A 22,676-nucleotide genomic window follows, 5' to 3' on the forward strand; every position below is an offset into this window, starting at 1 on the left:
TAATAACAACGTTATCTCTTTGATAAATAATCATATATTTTATCCAGATCGTGCATTTTGCAATTTACGTCAAAATTTTAAATAATTTGAATTATTATGCAAAAGAAATTTCCATTCCAACTTCTGCACAGCTTTATGATTTCTTAGTAACGCTCTATAACATCGTGAATGATTATTTTGAAAAGATCGAAAATTATCTTAAGAATATTCTGAAAGACAGAACGTAAAACTGCTGTTTATTACCGATTCAAAAATAAGAATAATCGGTTCTTTGAAGTACGTTTATTCAAATGTATGCGGGACGGGAATGCACAGTGAGCTTTCCTTTCAATCAACCGATGACTTCTTTTCCAATCGACGAACTGACTTGACAAACCTCACTTATATAATTAGGGATGTCTTTCAATGCAAAATGCTCAAGCCTCCATTCTTACAATATGTAGATGTTGTTTCACCAATGACACCTATTATATTGTGACGAACGTTTTCACTAATACATAGTAATCACAAAGAACTGACGCCAATCTTTTGCACGCACCTCTTGTGACGAAACTCAGTATTTATTCAAGCTACAAAACGTGTCTCAATATATGTACACGTATAATTACATTCAACTGTGTTTCCGTTATTTGCAAATTAAAAGAGAAATTATAACAAAAAGAATGGTAGCTCTCGATAAGTATGCATTAAATTGCTGATTAGTAAAGTATCATCGATCGTTTGCATAGATATAAAGTAATATTTAAAAAAAATAAAATAAAATGAAATAGTGAAAAGCGTAGGAGATAAATGAGAACACGTGTGCATATTGCTCTGCTGCGAAGGCAACGGATATGAAGTAGGAAGCGAATCGGGCTCTTACGTCGAATGAAAAAGAAAACACGTCGGATATTTTTATCTCATAAATTCGTTGCCGTAAAAAGAAACGAGCGAATTTTCGTAATACGGCCGCTTCCGCAACTAGCCGGTGAAAACGAAGCTTGCGCGAACATCATGATACAACGCTGAGAATTCGGTACTCCGAGTTACTGCTTTTTATCTCGTATTTTGCTTACGCTGATCTTATTGTGTCGTAACCCCGACAAATACTAGGAAGCCGCTTGCGCACGTTTGAACAATTCATTCATGACGTATTCCGGTCCGTTTCGAGAGAACGAAATTTAATTTATATAGGAACCGTTCTTTTTCCCAGAACTGTTTGATTATAATCGCTTAATTACTTCTCAAAAAAAAAAGAAAAAAAAAAGTAATGCAATCTGTTAGAAATATCGGTGAGCATTCGATGCTTCGCAGCATAAAAAAGTACGTTCAACCGCGACAAGAAGTCAAAAAATTCCCATCGTAAAAAGTCCGGCTGGTTTCTCGCTGTGTGTCGTAATTGCATTTTTCCTTACCGAGTCATCCCACCGAATCGATGACTGAGAACTTACCTTCGCGCCGCGATCTCGACTCTTTTTCTGTCCCCTCGCCGTCGCCAATGGTATATCAGGTAATGACGCGGGCGCGAAATTGGTTTGATGTCGGCCATTATCGGAGAAAGTTTACAGCGTTCGTGTTTTACCGGAGTTTATCATCTCAGTTTCTCCCCCTCCTACGTTAAGCTATCACCGTCTACTCGCTTCGGTTCAGGTAGTCGCGAATTAGGATACTCCTGCGCGCCGAAATGTTCCTTGATTATCAAAATTTATCTACCCCCTGGTTTACAGGAAGTAACTCCATGCCAAAAAAAAATGATAATACTCCACGCTTCAGTCTATTCATTTTTTAAGTTAATTCCAGCAACAATTTTCTCGTCACGTATTCAATACGATAAATGTAAATATATTACATTGCCGAGTTTATTTCGTTTAGTTGAGTAAGCAAATTATATAAGAAGATATGCAAGTAATAAAATTTGAATGTGAGTTAACTGATTTTTAATAAGTTTCTATTAAAAAAAAATTAATTTGTTATATTGCATTAAAATTTATAGCGATTGCTAAATACTTATTTAACCCACGACAAAGTAGGACACTGCAGAGAAATTGAACTATAGTGAATTCGTCAATGCATGCGAAAGACCTATTTGTTTATTTTACGCATCATAATAGCAGCTGACGAATACACGAATCATTCGTTTCTCGTGCTGTTAACCAATAATAGAACTCATGCTGAGGCTTGTTGAAAACGAGTCTGTAATCAGGTTTCACTGTAACTTTGCTTCCACCTATCAGAACCTCATTCTTCTGATTACGGGTATCACGAAAATCGTCCTAGCGGTAATACCAACCAGAATCGCATTCATTTTCCTCAATGTCTCGGCAATCAAGTGTCACATAAAATTCCAACTTAAATAAAAGGCACCGCCTTCTAATTAGTGCATTTAATTGTGTTACATTAATTTACACGTTTTAAAGTATTTTATTCAATATAATTATACCGATAACTTTTTTTACTTTATAAAGAAAAAAAAAAATTAGTTTAGATTATTTTGGCTCGCAGTTTACGTAAATTATTGCAATTATTTTCACAATGATATATTTCTGCAATTGAAAAGTAGAAACATGTATGCACATGTGTAATTACTCAGTTTCTATCTACCTACAAAATAGTTTTGCTGAAAGCAGTAAGGGGAAAAAAAAAGTTCGCGGTAAATATTGCTCTCACTTAAGTATACATTCTGCCACGGAGAAATTATCACGATTATGTTAACGGACTCTACAGTCCATCATCTTTGATGGCTGCTATGCCGTAACATACATCATGTAATAAATAATCGTAGCAATGAAACTGTAACTCTGACGAATTGTTACGGTAATTCACGCTATTCATTCACGTAAATACGTCCCGAGGGGACTTTCCCTATAAATGTCAATCCGACATTGACGCGTAAAGGTGATAAATATAAATCTCGAGAGTCATGCGCGCTATTTGATATCATTAAATATACCGATGTCGTTGCGTGTCACGTCACGCGGTTCTTATCCGACGGTTGTGGGTCAGATCTTTAATCGGATGTGCATACAGAAACGGGCGGAATCGGAATCTGCAATTTAAACGGAGTACGTCAGAGTTTTCACTCGGATGAATCACCAAGTGAAATCACGTATCTCCGCGTTCCTACGCCGCTACGTACTTAGGGACTCCAAAAATACGTAACATATGAAAATCCTGCTTTTATTCTTACCATCTACAGACCTCGAAAAATTTATGCATTATGACAGAAAGAAACCTCTTCCCATTGAAATTTAATCTACGTTACTGAATAAGTTCGAATTTGTCAAATTATTTTATTTAAAAAAGGCGCGCTTATAGAAAACAAAAGACACGAATTTTTTTTTAAGTAATATACTATTTCTAACCATTAAAAAAATTAATTAAAAAAATTTAGAAGATTAATTGCTAAATGTGGCTTAAACTCGTTATCACAGGGCTGTCGCGAACGCTTATCTATACATATATCTCAGAAGACATTCCCTTAAAAATTCCTTTATTTCAAAAGAATCTCTATAAAATTCCAAACATAGCATGAGTACATACACATTGGCGAAGCATATTCGCCATGCTCTTCCTATATATTCACGAAGCTACTATTCACAGCCATGGGTCATTAACATACATTCCTGCGGGCAGGCTTCATCTTCAGGACTGTCGGGTCGCCGTACACTTTCTCCCAAGACAAAACTTCGAGCGTGGGATTTAAACTGATCATTTTGAATTCGTGTCTCCGTACGGTAACGCATATGATCGTGTAAAATGGGTATAAATGCAATTAATCTTCTTTGATCGTGTTAGCCGCAAAATATGCTTCTCACATTACGACGCGCTTCAAAGATATGGAAATAGGATTTTGCAAAGTCATGACAGAAAATGATAGAGAATAGAAAGCGGATTAATGAATATTCCATCTCGTTCGTATTATCTGTTACGAAAATAGTCAGTAAAGTACTAAATCTTAACTAATGAAAATTTGGTACACAAATATGTTTATAGCTTTTTACGATTAATTCAATTTTACATATTTGTATTTGAATGTTAGTAATAGGTGTAATAATTGTTTTAGGGACATAATAAAATGAAACCATATTAATTAATATTTATATAAACGTTAAACACGTTAGGCTTTATAGTAACAGTAACTTCGTCACGTAAATGTATTTTATGCACCTACTAAAGAGTAGAAGACTATGTGACACAATAACATGAAGCTGTAGAGGCCGTTCGAGTCTCGTGAAAGTGTCCTTGCCGCTTGAACTTGTGCAGCAGCTGTTATGCATGCTCGGCTATTATTAATCAAGGAAGAAGTAATGTATCAGTGACGAATACCATTGCAATTTCAAGAAATATCTTATTCTTTAATAGACGTAATTTACTTGTAAAACTTATTACGTTTATTTAAAAAATTTATATTTGTTACTTTTTTTTATATATATTATATACTAATATTTATTTTAAATAATTGCCATTGTACTAAAATAATAGCCTCGTAGATTTGTCTTGTATGCATAAAATTATTATTTCTTTTATCTTAATAGTTTTTATTATAACTCTTTTTTTTTACGGTTAATTAATTTTATCCCTTGTACTTTGAAAAAGTCTTTTTTTTTTTTTTTTAGTGTAAACCCAGTTTTATACTAATTTTGATATTCTTTCCGCGGTAAAAACCTCTGCCGTCACCGGCGTGCGACGTACCGCGATAACGCGAACAACGTCAACGATCCTCAAAGCCTACGGCAATATTTCTTAACCAACTATAACTATCGACAAGAAATATCGTTGCATAAGTCTTTCGTAGAAGCCGTAACGAGAAATCTAGAAGGCTCGGCGTACAAAGAAGGGCGCGACTTCCGTCAAATGTGGGCAGAAACGATGGAGCGCGATATGTCGTCGTCGTGTCAACTTGTCGCGCGGGCGATCCGTGCTACCGAGGGAAAAAAGAAGCGCGAGTCAGGCCATGGAAGTGCGGTTGCACTTTCTAAAGCAGGCGTGTGGTAAATCTCTGATCGGTAAATCGGCGAGCGATTACGAGGCGTGGAAGCCGTCGCGGCGAGCTCGCGCCGTTCACGGGGCAGCTGCGTGCAGAAGGCGATTCGTTCCGGTTGGTAGACGAAGGCGCCGGTAGTAATAGTAATAGCAGTAGTGTAGGAGTAGTGGTAGTAGTGATAGTAGTAGTAGTAGTAGCAGCAGTAGTAATTCCCTTCTCCGGAAAATCCGGTCGCCCGACAATTGTGACCTCTCGTCGCGGGAAGGAAACTCTAAACGAGAGGGCAAGAAGAGCAGAAGGGAGGTAGAGGAGAAGAAAGGTTGGGAGACAGTACTAGAGAAAACTATTTGTTTCGATACCGCGAATCTTCTCCGAGGTGTATTTGGGACTGGCTGCGTTAATTTGGAATCTAAATTAGACTTACGTGTAACACTGGAATAACGTTGTTACTGAAATTATGTCGCTTCTTCATCAAGAGATACATGCATGTGTTAATTAGATAGGGCGCTATTTAGAAAATAGTAAAATAAGAGTTATGATTTTATTTGAAATCTGTTGTAACATTTTTAATTAAAAGAAAAAAAAACAGATATACTGTTGAAATTAAATGTAAAAACTTTATACGCTTTTAAAGTTAAAATAATTAAAATGCGTATTATACGCTTAGGCATTGAGTGTTTATACATATATGACATTACAATTTTATATTTGCGTTAAGTGTCCCGTGAATAAATAGATTAATTACGAGATATTAAATTTTATTGTCATGCCATGCGAGATAGACGACTACGATTTCAGACCTAAGGAGAATTAGCATTCACCATAAACGACTAAGCGCCATTCAAATTGCTTAAGCTGTTCAAATTAAGTTATGCAATTAATCATTGCGAGAGTAAGATGGTAGGATATCATGTAAATAAATGTAAATTGGTTAGCACGCGACTACAATTGCATAGCGTAAGTCTGCAAGATTTGATTGCAAATTAAATCAATTTCTTATTAAGATGGAAGGATATTTAACTAAACGCTTGAAGATAGCAATAATTATCATGAATAATACTTCAACAAGTCATGTATATCTGATATGGTTTATCTCGCTGGCCGTAATAAAAAAAAAATTATATATATATATATATATATATATATATATATATATATATATAGTATGTATATATGTATATATACACGTGCAACATCGTTGAAAAATCTGGTTATCTGGTAATACGAGTACTCGTCACGAAAAGGAAATGCCGACGAATGAGGAGATACGAAGGGGAAGACGGAAGAATGGGTAGTCACCTCGATAAGAGAGACCTGCCGGTTCGTCTTCCTAGTCGCAAACTTGTTTGAATGCATTGCTTCCGAATGCAAATTGCAATTTGCCGCTGACGAGAAGAGAAACGGAAGTAACCCAGTGACGCAAAAGCGAAGAACGTTTCTTTAGGCGGTTTATGGCGTTCATTAGAGTTCGAGATCGCAGAACTTAATTTTATCGCTAGTTGTTTGATCATGGTTAGCAATGTTGATTGCAGTTTATCGTCTATTCACAGCTAAAGTTTTTTTTTTTACGTTATTAGCGAAAGAAGGAAGATTATTCTGGTTTTTTTTATTTTTTTTTTTAGATAACAAAATAAGTATCTCTTTGCAGCGTATCAGTTTTAGCTATAAATAAATTTACTTGAGCTGTTATTCCACAACTGTTAAGTTATGAAAGACTCTTGGTACTTTTACGCGTAAAATTCTAAGATTGTTGCAAGAAAAAATACGTGATCGATCCGTGCGATATGTCAAAAGATCAAATGCAATACCAATACTTTAATACATCTATTGTAATTTTGAGAAAGAAGACAGTCGTGTGAAACGAACATATAGCTTATTAGCGTCTGTCGCGTATGTGCATTCGTACACGTTAGAATTGCGTAGTGCATTAGAATAACTGGCGCATCCATGGAATTTGGTATCAGAGAAATTCTGCCGATGACAGGAACGCAATGCGCGCTAGTCGAACTTTCGTTTCAACTAGTTCTCTATCTCTCGTTGAATCGGCAATATCTTCCTAAATTATACGGCTGTGCATTGCTATGCATTCTGCACGACCGTTGATGCAACGCCAGTGCGAGAATGCACGAGAAGACACGTAGGGCGGGTATCTCGCGATTGAATCGTCTCGTTGACGTGAAATAATAAGACTATTATTTCGAATTTTCTGCAAAATTACAGAAGGAACAGTAGTACAAAAGTTAGAAATTGCACCGAATAATTCAAAAATAAAATTATTATATTTAATCTCTTCGTTTAATTAAATAAACTATAAAAGTTGATCTAATCTTCTAATCGATCGAAAATCGCGACCCATCGGTTACAGACTCGCGGCACATTAAACTTAATATTTAATTAATATTTCAGCTGATATTTACTTTCGCGGCTTAAACATAATTATTTAAAAATTAAAAAAAATTACGTCCGATATTAACCCATTTACTTTATATACAGATTCAAAGTATTTCCTATCCAAAATTGATCTCTCGAATTTCCCCGCGACAATGTAAAAAAAAACTTACGTTCGACGTTAGCTCGTTTCTATACCTAAATATACATTTTGAAATTAAATCAAGATGTTATCTTATATTGCTGCTGTCATGAGCGACCACTTTTTTCGTCTGCATAAGATGAAATTTTTCTCCGCGTCATGAGGCGAAATTTCTGACATATACCTCGAGGCCTTTAGTGTCCGACTTAAAATAGGTAGGGAATATCTATCGATGGAAAAGTTATATTTGATAGTGATTATTTTATAAACAAGATATAGATTACTGCTTATACATAAATAAAATACTAAAAACGTTACTACTTTTTAGACAAATGTTATAATTTAATAACGTTATTTAAAAAAAAATAAAAATTTACTATACTTGTATTTTAATCGTATATTATCGATTATGAGAAGTTTCATGGTAAATCAATTTGCTATGCAAATCGATTTGAACGTAATTTACGAATGTCACAGTCATGTAACGAGATGACAGTATAGAAGGCCAAGGTGTCGAGCTGTCTCACGTGGTCGAAAGCCTAACTGATCGTAACCGTAACTAGACAGTCTAGATTCCTATACCCTTCCGATATATTCGATGATACGAAGCGTGAAATCGAGTTTGCGTCGTTGTAACGACGAGATCAACGCACCACAAAGCGATCGGTTCAGTGATCTAACTCGACGTAACAAGCTTTTATTTATGCTTATTTACTAGCGATGTTTGCTTCATAAAGTGAATAAAGAAGTTACTCCGGTAGATAATAGACAATTTTTTTGTCTTCTTGCTACATATACTCGTCTATGTGCATAAAGTAATTTTTTTATACAGTACACAAATAGGGTATCTTTTCTTAACTCGCGCGTATGAATATTTCTTAATTTAGGAATTTTATTAAAAATATTTATTACAAAAGAATTTTTTTTGTTTTTTTATTTTAAGAAAAATTATAAATTTTTATAGACAGAAATAAAAAAAATTGCAGGTACAAATGTTTTAGTTAGCTAAGAAAGTGTATTATAGACACGTAGTAACAATTGTGCACACGGTAATACAGCCGTTGAGGATGCTTTATCGCACGCGAATAAAGATATACGACTGTAAAAGTAACGATGACGAAATTTCTTTAGAAAGTTACGGGTTGTCACGTAAGTGAAGACATCTAGAGAGAAAAGTTAAATTTGTGTAGGACGGTGGAGTGTTGCGAAGGAGAAAATCAGCAGCAAATGGTCCGAACGATATTGTAATGATAGGTATTCAACATGGTAGAGAAGCAACTGTGTATTCATGCAATGTGCGCTCCTTTATTTCGTTTCGTAGATTTTCCACTGCAAGTGCCTGCTGCGCATGACTAGGCTTTACATTTCCTAGGATAAGAGAAAATAACCATTGTTACCCTCTTAAATTTTATATCTCGGTATAATACGCTAAACGTAACACGTTCTTTCTCACAATTTCGTAAAGACGTGTGCGTAATCCTGTATTTAATTCATTTTTTTTTTTTTTAATATTTGCTCTTATGCTCGTGTGATTGCTTTAATCCTTTTTTCAAAAATGCACAAATATGCAAATGTAATCGTTTTGAAAATAACTCGAGATTATTAAGAAACGCGCCACCGGCTAGAACTGTTCCCGGAACGGTTTTATACAATAGACTTTCGAGAAAAGAAACAGGTAGCTTTAATAATCCGTAGTATACGACGAGCTGAATAAAAGTCAGATACCACAATCGACAGTATCTCACTAATTTGCATTGTATAATATTTCTTTCGTCGCGCATAAATCAAGTTTTGTAAATAAAAGAGTAAACAGTTAGTCATTATTTTTTGACCACAAATCGCTTACTTTGTGCCGAGTTCCGGTTCGAGAAATAGAAGAATAAAATTTCATGAAATCCGATGCTCGAAAACCAGAGAAAGTGTCTTATACTGTCCCAAGAGATATCTCCTGTTTACAGAAGTTATATTTACTCTTCCACACCCGGCAAACATATAGTCTTGCAAATTTGTACATTTTCACATAACAGAAATCTTTACGTAATCCGAGCATATGGAGAAAATATTAGAGCAGAAAAATGTTTATGTGCCGTAACACATAGCGATATATCTGAAAACGGCTAATCGCCGTTGAAACGTTGTACATGCCCGGAAACTGAAATGAGAATTAGATCATGCTACACTTTTCCCATTGCTTCGTGGATCAAGAGATACAATACAATACTGTTACTCTAGTCACGCGCAATCGGCACGCTACACGCCAAAAATACGTTCGTAGACAATTTGAACTAATCATTGACATGAAATGAACCAATGGCCCGAAATTGGAAACCAGGTACTCGTACCAATGATTTTCCTTTCAAAGGGTATTCCAAATAAATTATAGAGTAAAATCAGTAAAATAATAATTTACCTGTAAAAATATTATTCTTCTTATATCTTTTACAATCTCTATCTCCTTATTAATTTACTTCACTTTTTAATATAGATTAATTTAAAATACATGTTTTGTTTTTATTGTAATTTTTATCAAATATAAAAATAATTTGGTAAGAATTGCAATAAAAAAAAAAAAAAAAACATTGTGCATTGTAGATTTATGTACATTAAAATGTGAAGTAAATTAATAATAAAAAGAGAAAGGTTTATGTTAATAGCTCATATTAAATGGAGCATTTCATTTAAATGTTATTATCTCGTGTAAGGATCTCATAATGATTAGAATTTCTCTATTCTGATGATAAAATGTACGTGCTTTATTATACGAATTACTCATTACGTGTAATTTACATTTTTCTAAGAGATAAAATTTATTCATATATCTCATACAAAGAATAGTTAATAAATAAAATTGTCCGAATTAATTTCAACTGTGTGTTTCACAGTTATTTTCACACTTTTACTTAATGCAATACACATTTACAAGTTCCGTTCTCTACGAACATTTGCGTAGTAAAATTTTTCACGACAAAATTTCTTTACGTAACAGTAATTTACTTTTAACATTTTTAATAATTTGCCAAATAACATAATATATGATCAACTGTACTTAAGAACATATGCGATAATATAATATCGTTTTGCAACTTCGTACTTTATTAATCCGACAAATGTAATGGGAAATAGCCCTCATTTGTCCGACACGCTTTACTTTCTACACATATCGACATGCGAAGCGCGTATATCATCTGACATTATGCCTGAACGGTGAGCTCGTCTTACATATCAACCGTAACTGGTCGTTAGTGTAATATAGAAAGTGAATACGGTAATTTGATCAATAGACGAGCAATTGTCCGATATAACAAGAAACTTGAACTACGCGCTACTGGATTTGGCTTTTAAAATTACGTAGATTACTCTCTGCTCTGAATTTTAATTTAATCACACCTCCTACAAAATATTTCGCTTTAATTAACACTTAAAATGAAATAGCTAAATAACGTGCTTGACGTATGAATTTAATGTATGAGTTTATCAAATTATATCGCCTTATATTTAAGAAAGAAAAAAGGGGAATGAATATTCGTAAACAGTTCATTTTCTGCAACTGATTGTGCCCGATCGACTTTTTTTGCCCTCTTTTATATATCGAGGTCACACGTGACCTTGTTTTAAGTGCAACGGCATGCAAATTCCTCAGCTTTGCCTGTACGTGTAGATGAAATATCGTACCGATTTCCTGAAGCAAATTAGCAATGAGTTAACTTTTCTATTACCGCATAGAAAAATAATCAATGCTGCGCTGCGGTTATTAATGATCGCAATGACACAACAGCTGTATTAACAATTATATAATAGAATGCCTAGAAATAGAAATGTAATGTAAAAAAACAAAAAAATATCTTTTATAAAGATGTAAAGCAAATGCTGATTAATATTTTCTTTACTGAACTGATATATCTGTCCAGTTAAAATAAACTACACACAATTCAGTAAGGTTTTATTAAAAAAATATTTTATTCTCAACATTTGCTATTGTGAAAGTAGTTACTTATCTTATTATAGCAAGAAGTAATTTAATATTAATCAGCAATCATATTATGAATTGCACTTTTTTTTTGCTCACCTAGGTCTCGTCATAATCATTAGTATTATTATTAGAAATAAAGAGAATTGACGAAGAAATGTTCTTTCCCAACAAGATTTTCTCCACTGCATGTGTCGTATAATTAACCTTAATTGAAACTTATAAATGATAATTTCTTAATTTTTTTTCTTCTTTTTTTTTCTTGAAGAATATCATAGTTCAAGGTTCTAACAATCAAAATAAATTTCATATGTCATCAGAGTACTTATGTCAATTTTTATACATATTAATCTTTATTTTTATATAAAATAAATATATACCGATTAAATTATAAACTATAAATTTTTATCATAACTTTGTATAACTATTTAATTTAGTACGACCGTGCGATCATTATGATTGTCGTTTTGTATTATCGAAAAAATTTGCGCACATGTTATCTTTGGTCTTGAAATGATGAAAAAGCATAACCGATGAGTCGATGTCCGCTAGAGACTCAAGCCAGGCGACGAGGATGAATTCTCATTCGGGCTGTACATATTTCCCGGGTCGTTTCTTCGTCATAAAATGAAACTATTACTTTATCAGTTTTCCCCCTCGCATTTCTGTCCAGTCGAGTCGACGAAGTTCCACATTTCCTCATTTGTCTTTTCGTTTTCTTACTCCTCTGTCCATCTCGTGTGTCGGTGGCCTTTCTTGCGTGTCTTAACCAAAGCTCGAGACTGCTACGAGGATAGGAGAGAACAAGACTGTATACAGAAGGGCTGTGCAGCCGTTGGATGCTAGGATACCAAAGATTCCTTCAGAGATTGCGGACGGAATTTCGCTGTAGTGACGGACGAACTCCTCTTCACGTCTTGTCTTATCTTACCCCTGCCGGTATTATAGCATCGTTCCCCCTATACCCCTTCTAAGACGGAGGTATCCCACGCCAGACAGATAAAATTCCAGGAAAAGCGAAAAGGGGCCTCCTCCAACTCCCTTTTCCTCTGGAAACAGGAACCTTCACGGGAGCGAAACTACGCTGCCGTATCCTATATCCTGTGACGTAGGAAGGAGACTCTAAATCGAAAGATCCCAGTTTAGATGGATTCTGGATGCTCGAGGTGCTAGATCTCCCGTCATTCGAAATCGATTCGGCATGTCGGCAAACACTTTCCGCCATGAAACCCCCGCTCCTCGTTCGCTTAGCTTAGACAAAATCACATTTCATGTACATACGTAGTAATCGCATCTCGAGCTAAAATAATAATCGATAAGGCTGTACAAATTTTTCATCTAGATTCTAGCGAATTTTAATTTAATATTTTCTTACAAAAAGTATTAAAGTAACATTTTTTTATACGAAGTAAACATCTTGACTTTTAATACAAAATACAAGATAAATAAAAAATTTATCTGTTAAAATAAAGAGTTAAAATAGAGAGAGGTAAAGAGTTAAGGTAAAGATTTACTTTAAAAAGAAATTGCGTAATAATTTAACTTATTAAACAATTATTTAACCGTATATCCTTTATGTAGAAAGTTTGCTAAATGATTTCGCAAACTCTGAAATTTATGCGTACCTAGGATGTCAAAAGAGTAAGTAGAACGGGTAGTGAAAGTTAAGATAAGGGATTACATTTTAGTGAAGCAGAATTCTCAAACTTACGCAAAATTGCGAATATGAGATGCCCCCTTAAACTGTTACGAAAATATGATAAAGTGAGACAATACCACATGTTACAACAATTTCTCGTTGAGGTAATGTTCCATTATATTAACTGTACTCTTGCCGTTTCATGAATATTCATCCCTTTTTGTCATTTTCGTCTTTGTAAAAAAAAAAAAAAAACTTTACGCACTTTGCGCTACACAGATATAGAACGCTTACGTTCAAATACATTTTCTATTCAATCGATTGAACTCTTCGTATAATACGAAAAGAAATATCCATGGAAAATGAGATCAGTTTAATGAACGAGGAAGTCGTGTTAAGATTCTAGATCATGCTCTCAGAGTTGTCAAGGTCAAACACCCTTCATCGATGAAACCTGTTTGAGACACGAGAAGAAAGTCATGGCCCAAACCTGATTGTCGATCGCCTCGGTTTCTTGAACTTTCGTGTACGGCCTCCTTTTCGAATATCCTCGATCTCCCACTTCTATCCCGCCACAGTTTACGTATGTCGTTTTCTGAAAACTGCTCGATGACTTATCTTATTTCTTGTCACGGTTTCATTCAAAATTCAAACGATACGTAATTAACAGCGTCAATTTATTAACGTGTCTTAGAAAACGTAGGACGTTAAAAAAAAAGACGGGATTAAAAATTCGTATAGAGAAAGTAATTAATTGTATTAGAAATTTTTTTATAAAAAAAATTTGAATAATACAGTAATTTGGAAAAATATTTATTAGAGTATATTATTATAATTAATTCTGTGCTTAATTATGGGATTTAGTTCAAGATGGGTATTACGAAAAATTAGGGTCATGTAATTAATTAATTCTAATCGCGTCAGGATGCACAGCTTGCAAACGGCAACGACAAACCAAGTTATTGCGCCGCGATACGTGCTGGTGGAATCTGGCAATAAAATTTGCATTAATCGTTCTGGACCGGCGGAGAGTACAGGAAACGGAAACGTAGAAAAGTAGGATGTGTAATAATGCATGTCGCGTATACATTAGAGAAAAGAAAAAGAAGATATCAATTACAAAATTAATTCTCCAATTTTTTTTTTTGTACGTTTAACAACATTTCAAACAATATACCGAGCTAACGGTGAAAGCAAGCATTCTGTATACATAAACTGTACTTTCTCCTTATTAGTAATAATAAATTAGCAGAGACAAAATTCTTCAGGAATCCTGGGTTTCACCGTTCGCTGAATAAAATCAAATGCTTGTAATTTGTAATTATAATGCAAGTAAGTAAAAGAGACGCTCTGGTATTGAAATTTGAAGGAGCGTAGAATAAAGATCAAACAAAGCACTTGGAGAGTTACGAACTCAAGTCGCGAAGACGACAACTATTACTTATGAACTATTTGCCGTCGCATGATTTACGGTGTGAATTGTCGCTATGTACGTAGATTTAAATGACGGTTAGTACAAGAAAATCGAGGTAACATACGAATAAAGAACCGACGAGAAAAACCGGAAAACTATATGAGGCGTAGCGCGTAGTAAAATTAAAAAAAAAAAAAAAAGAAGAAAAGGAAAAAAAAGAAAAAAAAAATGGAAAAAGATGGGAGAGAAAGCAACCGAAGAGGCAACCACGAAGGCCACAAAGGCCACGGGCTCACTCGGTGACTGTTCGTTACTCTGGCACGTCTCCAAGTCTTCTCTCTACAAGCTTTTTCTATTTTACTCCTTAGTTTTTCGTTCCCTTGATTTATTGTTATATTGCGCGTCACAATTCGGTCGCTCAGCAGCCGCTACCATTCGTGACAGCAACCGATTCTTTAAGTGGAACAGCGACTTTAAATTTGTTAATTTATGACGGAAGTCATATCGATTTTTTTACTATTATTAGTATTTTTGCGTAAATAATTTTTATAAACTGGTCTTTTTACGCGTAATTACTCGATTCTTTAATGCACTTTAATTATTAAGCCTCTCGAGATAATTTTTTATTTAAACGTAATGTATTTCATTAAAACATATTTTTTCATTAAAATCTTAACGCCGCACATTTAGAAATAAAAATTTGTAATTTAAAATCATAAAAAGTTATAGCAAAAAGAAAAAAAAAAGACACATCTGTACTGGAGCATTCTAAGTTCTCATTATGCATATTTTGCAGGTGTTTTAGTCATTAGCATGAATTAGTGCATTACGTACGAAACAGAACTTGCACATAGATTACACGTAACGCACCCATTATTAAGTCGCATGTTTGTCGTAACGGTGCTTCACAAACGACCGGGACAGTTTCAGGAACGTCCATCATCCACGGAAATAGTTGAAATTCTCCGGGTAGCCGCCGGAAGCGCGAAAGTATATATCGCGCGCGTACAAAACGCGAACGAGTGTGAGCCTCCGGGTGCCGTATATCTTTGTAATAAACTCAGGCGACCCCAGCCCATTCGGCTACGCGCTACCCTTATGACCCGCCGACGTTAATTACCAGAATAATTGCCTAGGATGGAAATCCAAGCCTTACGTAGACGTGCTTTGTAGTTAGTGTTAGTCAGGACAGGTCAGGCGGCACGCATGATCCTTTTAACACGGCGATTCTATGTTGCGCGAATAATGAAACTTTTATTTTTTGAGTTGGTATATCACATTTTTAAACAATATTTATCTAAATATAATATCTTCAAAATTAATTTGCACAAATTGATTTTAATAATTAATATAACGCAATAAATGTGTTTAATCAATTTAATAACTTTTAACTTTTCTCTTTCTGTTGTCACTTTAAAATATTATTGACAAAGAAAATTATAATGCAGCATTTTATGGTGTATGTCTGTAAGAAAATCTTTTCTACTCGTAGATCTAATTTTCGATACTCGAAAAATTTAAGCTCGTTATTTTTTCATCGTATGTTTTACTAACGACCGAGACTTATACACTGACATCCGCGGATAATTCAAACGACGATTGTCGCTTACGAAACGAACAAGGAAAAGACTTGCCTTCTTGGAAATTCGCCAAGACCGTGGCACGGACTCTCAATTTACTAGCCAGTTTGACTCTCTACGTGCTTGAAGTACACATACCTTCGTTTCTTTAAACGAAGAAAAACATATATTTGTGCTATTGGCGTATCAGCCCTTCGTGCATCTTTGATAGGAATTCTAAAATTTGAGTTTTTTAATTTGGCAATAAATAATAAAAATTTTTTTAACTTTCTTTAAAAACATTGGTTTCCAGACTTATCGTAAACACGTTTAAAATAAAAAAAAATTATGACAAAATTTGTACACTTGTACAAATTAATTTCGGTCAATGCACGCAAAAAAGCAGAAAAAAAAAACATAAGTTACTTCGGTATTACGATTTTTCTCCCCGGAAATGAAAAACCAAAGTGTACGCAAAAGGGAAAGAAAAAAAAAAAAAAGGTAGGAAGGAAGTAGGAAGGAAGGAAGAAAAGAAGGGAAGGAAGGAAAATGTAAAAGGGAAAGAATAAGCGAAAAGACTGAAAGCGTGGGAAGGGGATGTGCTCTCGCATAAAATTCTCGTTACCCCCGCGTACTATGTATCGAGCAGCTCTCGAAACGACACGCTGATCCTCACTCCTTCTCATCTTCTTCTTAAACCATCCCCCTTTCGTGCTTTGCCTTCAAACCCCGGCATACCGCCGCTCGTCCTCGAAATTGCATTTTGCTCGACTGTCGCGGCTCGTTTGCTCAAATGCGCTTCTCGGGAATAGGCTGCCTTTAACTTCGGGGCTAGCAACGGTGACAACGACAATGACGCGACGGCGGTGGTGCACAGTGGTATTAATTCAAATTATGGAAACGGACTTTACACCACGCGTCGCAAATACGTGAGATGTCTGTTTAACCGTGATCTCGCCTAGTTAGTATGTCGAAGCAAACGCCGAACATCTCCGTGCGGTCGTAGTATACGTCGAGCATTCGGCAAAACGGGAATATCAATATAGGCACGATAGAAATAACCGTTGGGATGTATTTTGGTTGATTAAAGTACCCTCTCGAAAACTTTCAAGTAACAGTATCGTAAATTTTTCAATATTTGTTCAAAATAAATATATTGAAGGAGAAAGATTTTATATTTAGAAAATACGCACAAGCACATGGAATACCACATGCAATTTTTAGGAATATTAACTTTACTTGTTTTCACAAAATTCTAAAACTGTAAATTTACCTGCAAGTAGAAACATATTTTATTCGTAAAATGTGTACTAGACTATTACTTTTTAAAACATGTCGAAATGTATGATTAATTTTAATAGCAGTTTGAACAAAATAAAAATAGCTTCTAATTTTTTTTTTTTTTTTTTTCTCAATTTATAATTTTAAAGCTTTAAAATAATCGGAATAGGCTTGTCTATATGGTACGCGTTACGTGCACGCTCGATTCTGTAAAATAAAGTTTTCCAAAATAAAATTTACCGCAGACTTCGCAACCATCGTGAAACTTTGATAAATGGGATTCTTAAAAGTTTCCATCTCTCTAGCATTAAGTAAAATTTCCATATCGCTATCATATTTATGCGTACAAGAGAACTTACGTTGCACAACGATCAATTGTACCGAAAGCAACCCGCACTTTGCGTTTTTTGCTTTAGCGTCGCGAAGAAAATAGTTTGAAAGTATTCTCAGAATCTACTTCCTGTGACGTTTCCCATGTTCTCTCTATCCGACTGTACGCAATGCGGAATGATGAACGATCTTTTCTGCATCCTATATGAATGCTAAGCGCATACAGCGTCAATTTTAGCCGCGTGTATCAAATTTAGTGAAAGAAACGCATTGCTTCCGGGAAACTGATATTAGACAGTTGCGCGTAGATATTTTTATCTCTTCAATTTTATAACAGGCAACGTTTATTATATAAAACATTAAAGATTTTTACGGATACCAAAGTGTGAATGGATGTTAATGTTAATAACACATTCAGCACTTTTCCACAACAACGCATTATGCACAAAGCTTGGTCTTCGGACCGTCATTTTCTCGGAAAGTGTACGGTCCATAAATCCGTCCCGCATGCGGCGAGCCCCACCTGCAGAGGGTTTATAGCTAATAAACGCAAATACCTACCGCGCTGCTTATGCGGAATACGTAAAATATTGATACACATTAACTATCAAAACGGCAGTGTCGTCGTAGAAGTTGACACCGATAGCAATTCAATGTTGCATAGTATATAAATATAACTGCATAACAATTTTAATAGCTTTATGTATAAAAATTCAAATAAAAAAAAATTTTTTTAATAATTATTTAATCATGAATAATAATTAAGAAGAAAAAGTTTTTGAATGTAGTAGTTCTAATAATGTTAGTTATTAATTACAAGAAAAAAATTAATAGTTATTGCATTTTTTTAATTTTTCTTTTTTTTTATTTTATTTTATTTTATTTTTTTTTTTTTGTTTTTTAGTATTTGATCGGTCAATATTCTTTGGGGTCAGTAAAATCAACGGTTTGGTTTTATTGGCAATATTTGTTAATTGAAGGGAGGGAAAAGCTTGCACGTGAAATACATCTAAATATAATAAATTTTTTTTTTATACTTTTGATATTAGTATCTGTATATGAACATTCCGAGTAGAATTTCATCTAGTTATTCTGATTTTGTTGCTAATGATTAGATCGAGCAAATTAGATATATTTCTTAGCTAGTGATTAACTTAATAGGTATTAGTCATAATTTGTAAGAAAGTATTTGTTATTTAGTGACTATTGAGCTAGTATCTAGTCGTTACTGTATATTTTTTGCTGGGTATTAATCAATTGGCGCGCGTACTGACCTAGCTAACGCGCGCTCGACTGCCGACGAGTTCATCGACCGCCGGGCCCGCTGGCCGCTGCGAGCACGTGCGTGTGTTTACATCGGCGGCCATCATGCTGCACGTCCACCTGGCGCGCGGGACCCGGCCGGTCCGGTGGACCGGCAGTCGACCGCGCGTTGACATACGAAAAACGTTCAAATATCTAGCTTCTCTAGCACATTATAAGACGTTTCGAACATTAGATTTCGGGCTCAGTATTGGACTTCTAATTATTATTGAGACTTAACATATATCTACGATTATTCACAATTCTATAAAAATTTTTAAACAAAAATCCAATGTACGTGAAAGATAAAACTTTATTATTTTAATTCTTGTTATCCATGCTTTATAAATTACTCTGTGGAGTACTCTTTTAGTGTTTTTAATCGTAAATGCGCACGAAAAAAAGAAAAAAAAGAAATGAGTCTAACGTGCTTTACTAATATTACTTTCCGGGCCACGTAATATCTTCTGTGATAGGTAGCATATACTCGCTGTTTAATGAAGGTAGAAAAATAAAGAGCAGTAGGAAACAAGGGAAGAACAGTGACGATGAAGGGAAAAAAAACTTTGTATGACGTATACACGAAGGTAGATGATGAACAAGTGTTACGTCGCACGAAACTGCATCGTGCAACGAGCGTATATCTCGTCGGTGCATGCAACTAACCAGTATAGAAGAAAAATAATATATAACGAGCTGAGAAAGATGGAGAGAAATAACTGAGGTTAAATCTTACGAGAATCTAGATGAAAAGTGTACAAATCTCGATGTTTGATACCTTTGCTCACTTACTATGTCCGCACGCTGTTTTGTAATCACATTTGTGAATATTAACGCTTCCGTCGAACGGTTTCTTTCATATATTGACGCATGCATAGACGCACACTTATGAAAAATGTTACTTATTTTTCAACTAAAATAATTCGCTAATTCTCCTTTTGTTAATAAATCACTAAAGTCTAGTTTTTCTCATTATTAAAAAAAAATGCAGTTTGTGGCGTTTACGGTTTATTATCATTATTATATATTCTTTGGTTTTTATAACTTCCTCTTATTTTATTAATTTTGAATTAAAAATAATTAAAAGAGTTTAAATTAATATTTTACCGCATATTTTAGAAAATAAAGATATCATATTTCTAAGAGAGCTAAGCGGCTATTAATGCAGTAACGTTAAATAAGATGTATATTCGCGTACAACTCTCTCTCGCGGCTATCGATATAACGACAGAACTGCCTGCTTTAATGCGGGCTTTCGTGCAAACGATATGATCTTTGAGGGTGGAGCTCGTAGCAGATCACAAGAGAGAAACTAGCTTGTCTCGGCACGCTTCCTGACTGTGATAGCATATCATGTAAATGGCCACAATCATTCGCAAGTGTAACTTTGACAGATCGAAGTCGATATTGTCGATATAAATAGGAACTGCCCTGTCTTTATAATTATTATAAAAAGTATATTAAAATGTATAATATATTATTCCTATGCTGGATTTATTTAATTTATTTGTCAGCTACTGATTTATAATACTTCAAGACAAACTTTTTTTTTTTTTTTTTTTTTAATTAATTGTACAAATAGATTAACGTTATATAAATATAAATTGCATTGGAAGAAAAGAAAACAAAGCAAAAGGACTTACCTCTCTGATAATCTTGCAACTTTTAATGCTGCCGATGTTCGAAAACAGAGCGCACAATAAATCTTCCGACACTGTATGATCCAAATTACCCACATACCTTATAAATAAAACAAAATTAATTATTAACTACTGTAATTATATTTGCATAACATAAAAATTTGGTGTTTTATGCATTACAATGTGCTACAACATATTAACTTCTCTCTTTATATTTTTTTTTCAATTAGACTAAAACATATGTATCTTTTTTAAATAATTCAAAATAATATCTATAAAACAAATTTTTTTTTCAAAACTTTTTTTTAATATTCTTTATATCGTACTGGTGACAAGGAAACAGACATACGAATAATTTAAAGATAATGAATATCAAATATTAATCTCAAAAATTTAATGTCACAGAAACGAACAAACCGACTGTATCTCGTATCTCTTTGGATACAATCTACGTCATTAGCATAAGATATGACGGAAAACTAAGTATTAGTTGGGATTAATTTGAAATTCGAATTTGATCATTAAATCTTGATGGTAGCACAGTCACGAAGCCGCGAGTTGTTCTAGAAAATATAGCGAGGGATGGATACGTGCCAGAAACCCATATGTCCAACAGTCGAATTAGAGCGGAAATAGGCAAAAATCCAAATTTCCGAAATGTATACCATACACGGCGCGCGGCGGTATGTATCGCACGATAAATTCTAAACTCGTAGCCGGAGCTCGATTTCCGTAATGGAAGAACAATGAAGAGTGCTTCAGGAAACAATACGATAATACGGGCAACTGTTACGTGAGCAGAGCGGGAATAGAGCAGTAGTAAATGTCATCGGAGCCGCGCATAAACTTGCCATTAACTCGTTATACGTATCGCGGAATAAAATGTACCGCAATACGGACATACATAAACTAAGCTCGGATGACCATAATATTTCTTCTTTAATTACAGGAAGAGAATTTTGATGTACAAGACTACACATTAAAGGGTTAAATTGCCTATATAACGTTTTAAGGTAAAGAACAGACAGATTTCACTGAGAATTTTTATTGCGCATCACATTGTATCGCACGATTCGTATGTGTTACAATTTATTTGCCGTAAGTGTTAACTAATGATTAAGTAACGAAGTAAATCAGATATTATCGTGTAGTTTTATATATCTACTTAAATTATTTAAATTAATATTTGAAAGAATAATTCGAATAATACTCACAAAGTTTTCATCTCGTTCGTGTCTCTCTCATCTAGCATATTGACACTTAGCGATATATTTCACGCCGCGACGAGCTGCTACACAGCAGCTTCTCACATACTTACACGTTAAAATCGACTAATTTCACCGAAATGCACGCCAACTAGAGCGTAGAAGGTCTAAAGTCTCCTAATAATGGAATTGCTCTTAGCGCGTGCGTGGATCTTGCGTACTGCCAAAAAGTCTATCAATAAGCGGCAATTTCTAATTCTAAACTATTCATATTTTAAACTTGAAAAATTGCATAATAAATTTATATTAATATTTCGATGAATAAAACTCAACATTACTTTTCTTTCAAATTAATACCGCGTTGTTTTAAAGAACTGAAATATTTCAATTTATATATAAATTTTATAACGACTCTGTGATACACTTATTGCATCAAAAGGAGATAATACTTGTAATTATTAGCATCCACTTACTTATTTCACCGGTTACTATAGCTGTTTATTCACTCACGCTTTCCATTGTATCTTTAATTTAGTAAATAATCGCTACGTTTTTGTAGAAACGTTCAATTATATTTACTTTGTCACGATTTCTCTTTGGGAAAAACAAAAAAGATATACATGTGAATTTCGCCCTGCCATGGCCAGATGCTATAAATAATTCGTGAGTAGCTATCGTAAACGTCGTGGAGTTTTCCGAGATGTAAATCACTATTCTAGGGCTCGTTGTAAAATCTTACCCTTACCCTACTTTATGTTACTGCCGTTAAACGTAAACGTCTGTCTCGCGATGTACGAGTATTTGCATGTTGAAAAGGGAAACGTGGCTGCGCATCGTGCACACAGT

General features: G+C 34.5%; 2 protein-coding genes across 2 annotated transcripts in view; one reads left to right on the forward strand and one right to left on the reverse strand.

Moving 5' to 3' along the window:
* LOC139113430 (nucleolysin TIAR) overlaps positions 1-22,043 on the reverse strand; it is a 461,769-nt gene extending 439,726 nt beyond the window's left edge. The window contains exons 1-2 of the mRNA XM_070674610.1: positions 21,840-22,043; positions 20,629-20,725 (exon numbers count right to left, since the gene is read on the reverse strand). Of these exons, the coding sequence (XP_070530711.1) occupies positions 20,629-20,725; positions 21,840-21,877 (135 nt within the window). The 5' untranslated portion in view covers positions 21,878-22,043. The remainder of the gene's footprint in view (positions 1-20,628; positions 20,726-21,839) is intronic.
* Stac (C2 and C2B_Munc13-like domain-containing protein staccato) overlaps positions 1-22,676 on the forward strand; it is a 102,344-nt gene that overhangs the window by 21,805 nt on the left and 57,863 nt on the right. The window lies entirely within an intron of this gene.

This window comes from Cardiocondyla obscurior, linkage group LG02 (assembly GCF_019399895.1).
Source record: "Cardiocondyla obscurior isolate alpha-2009 linkage group LG02, Cobs3.1, whole genome shotgun sequence".
Classification (NCBI taxonomy): domain Eukaryota; kingdom Metazoa; phylum Arthropoda; class Insecta; order Hymenoptera; family Formicidae; genus Cardiocondyla; species Cardiocondyla obscurior.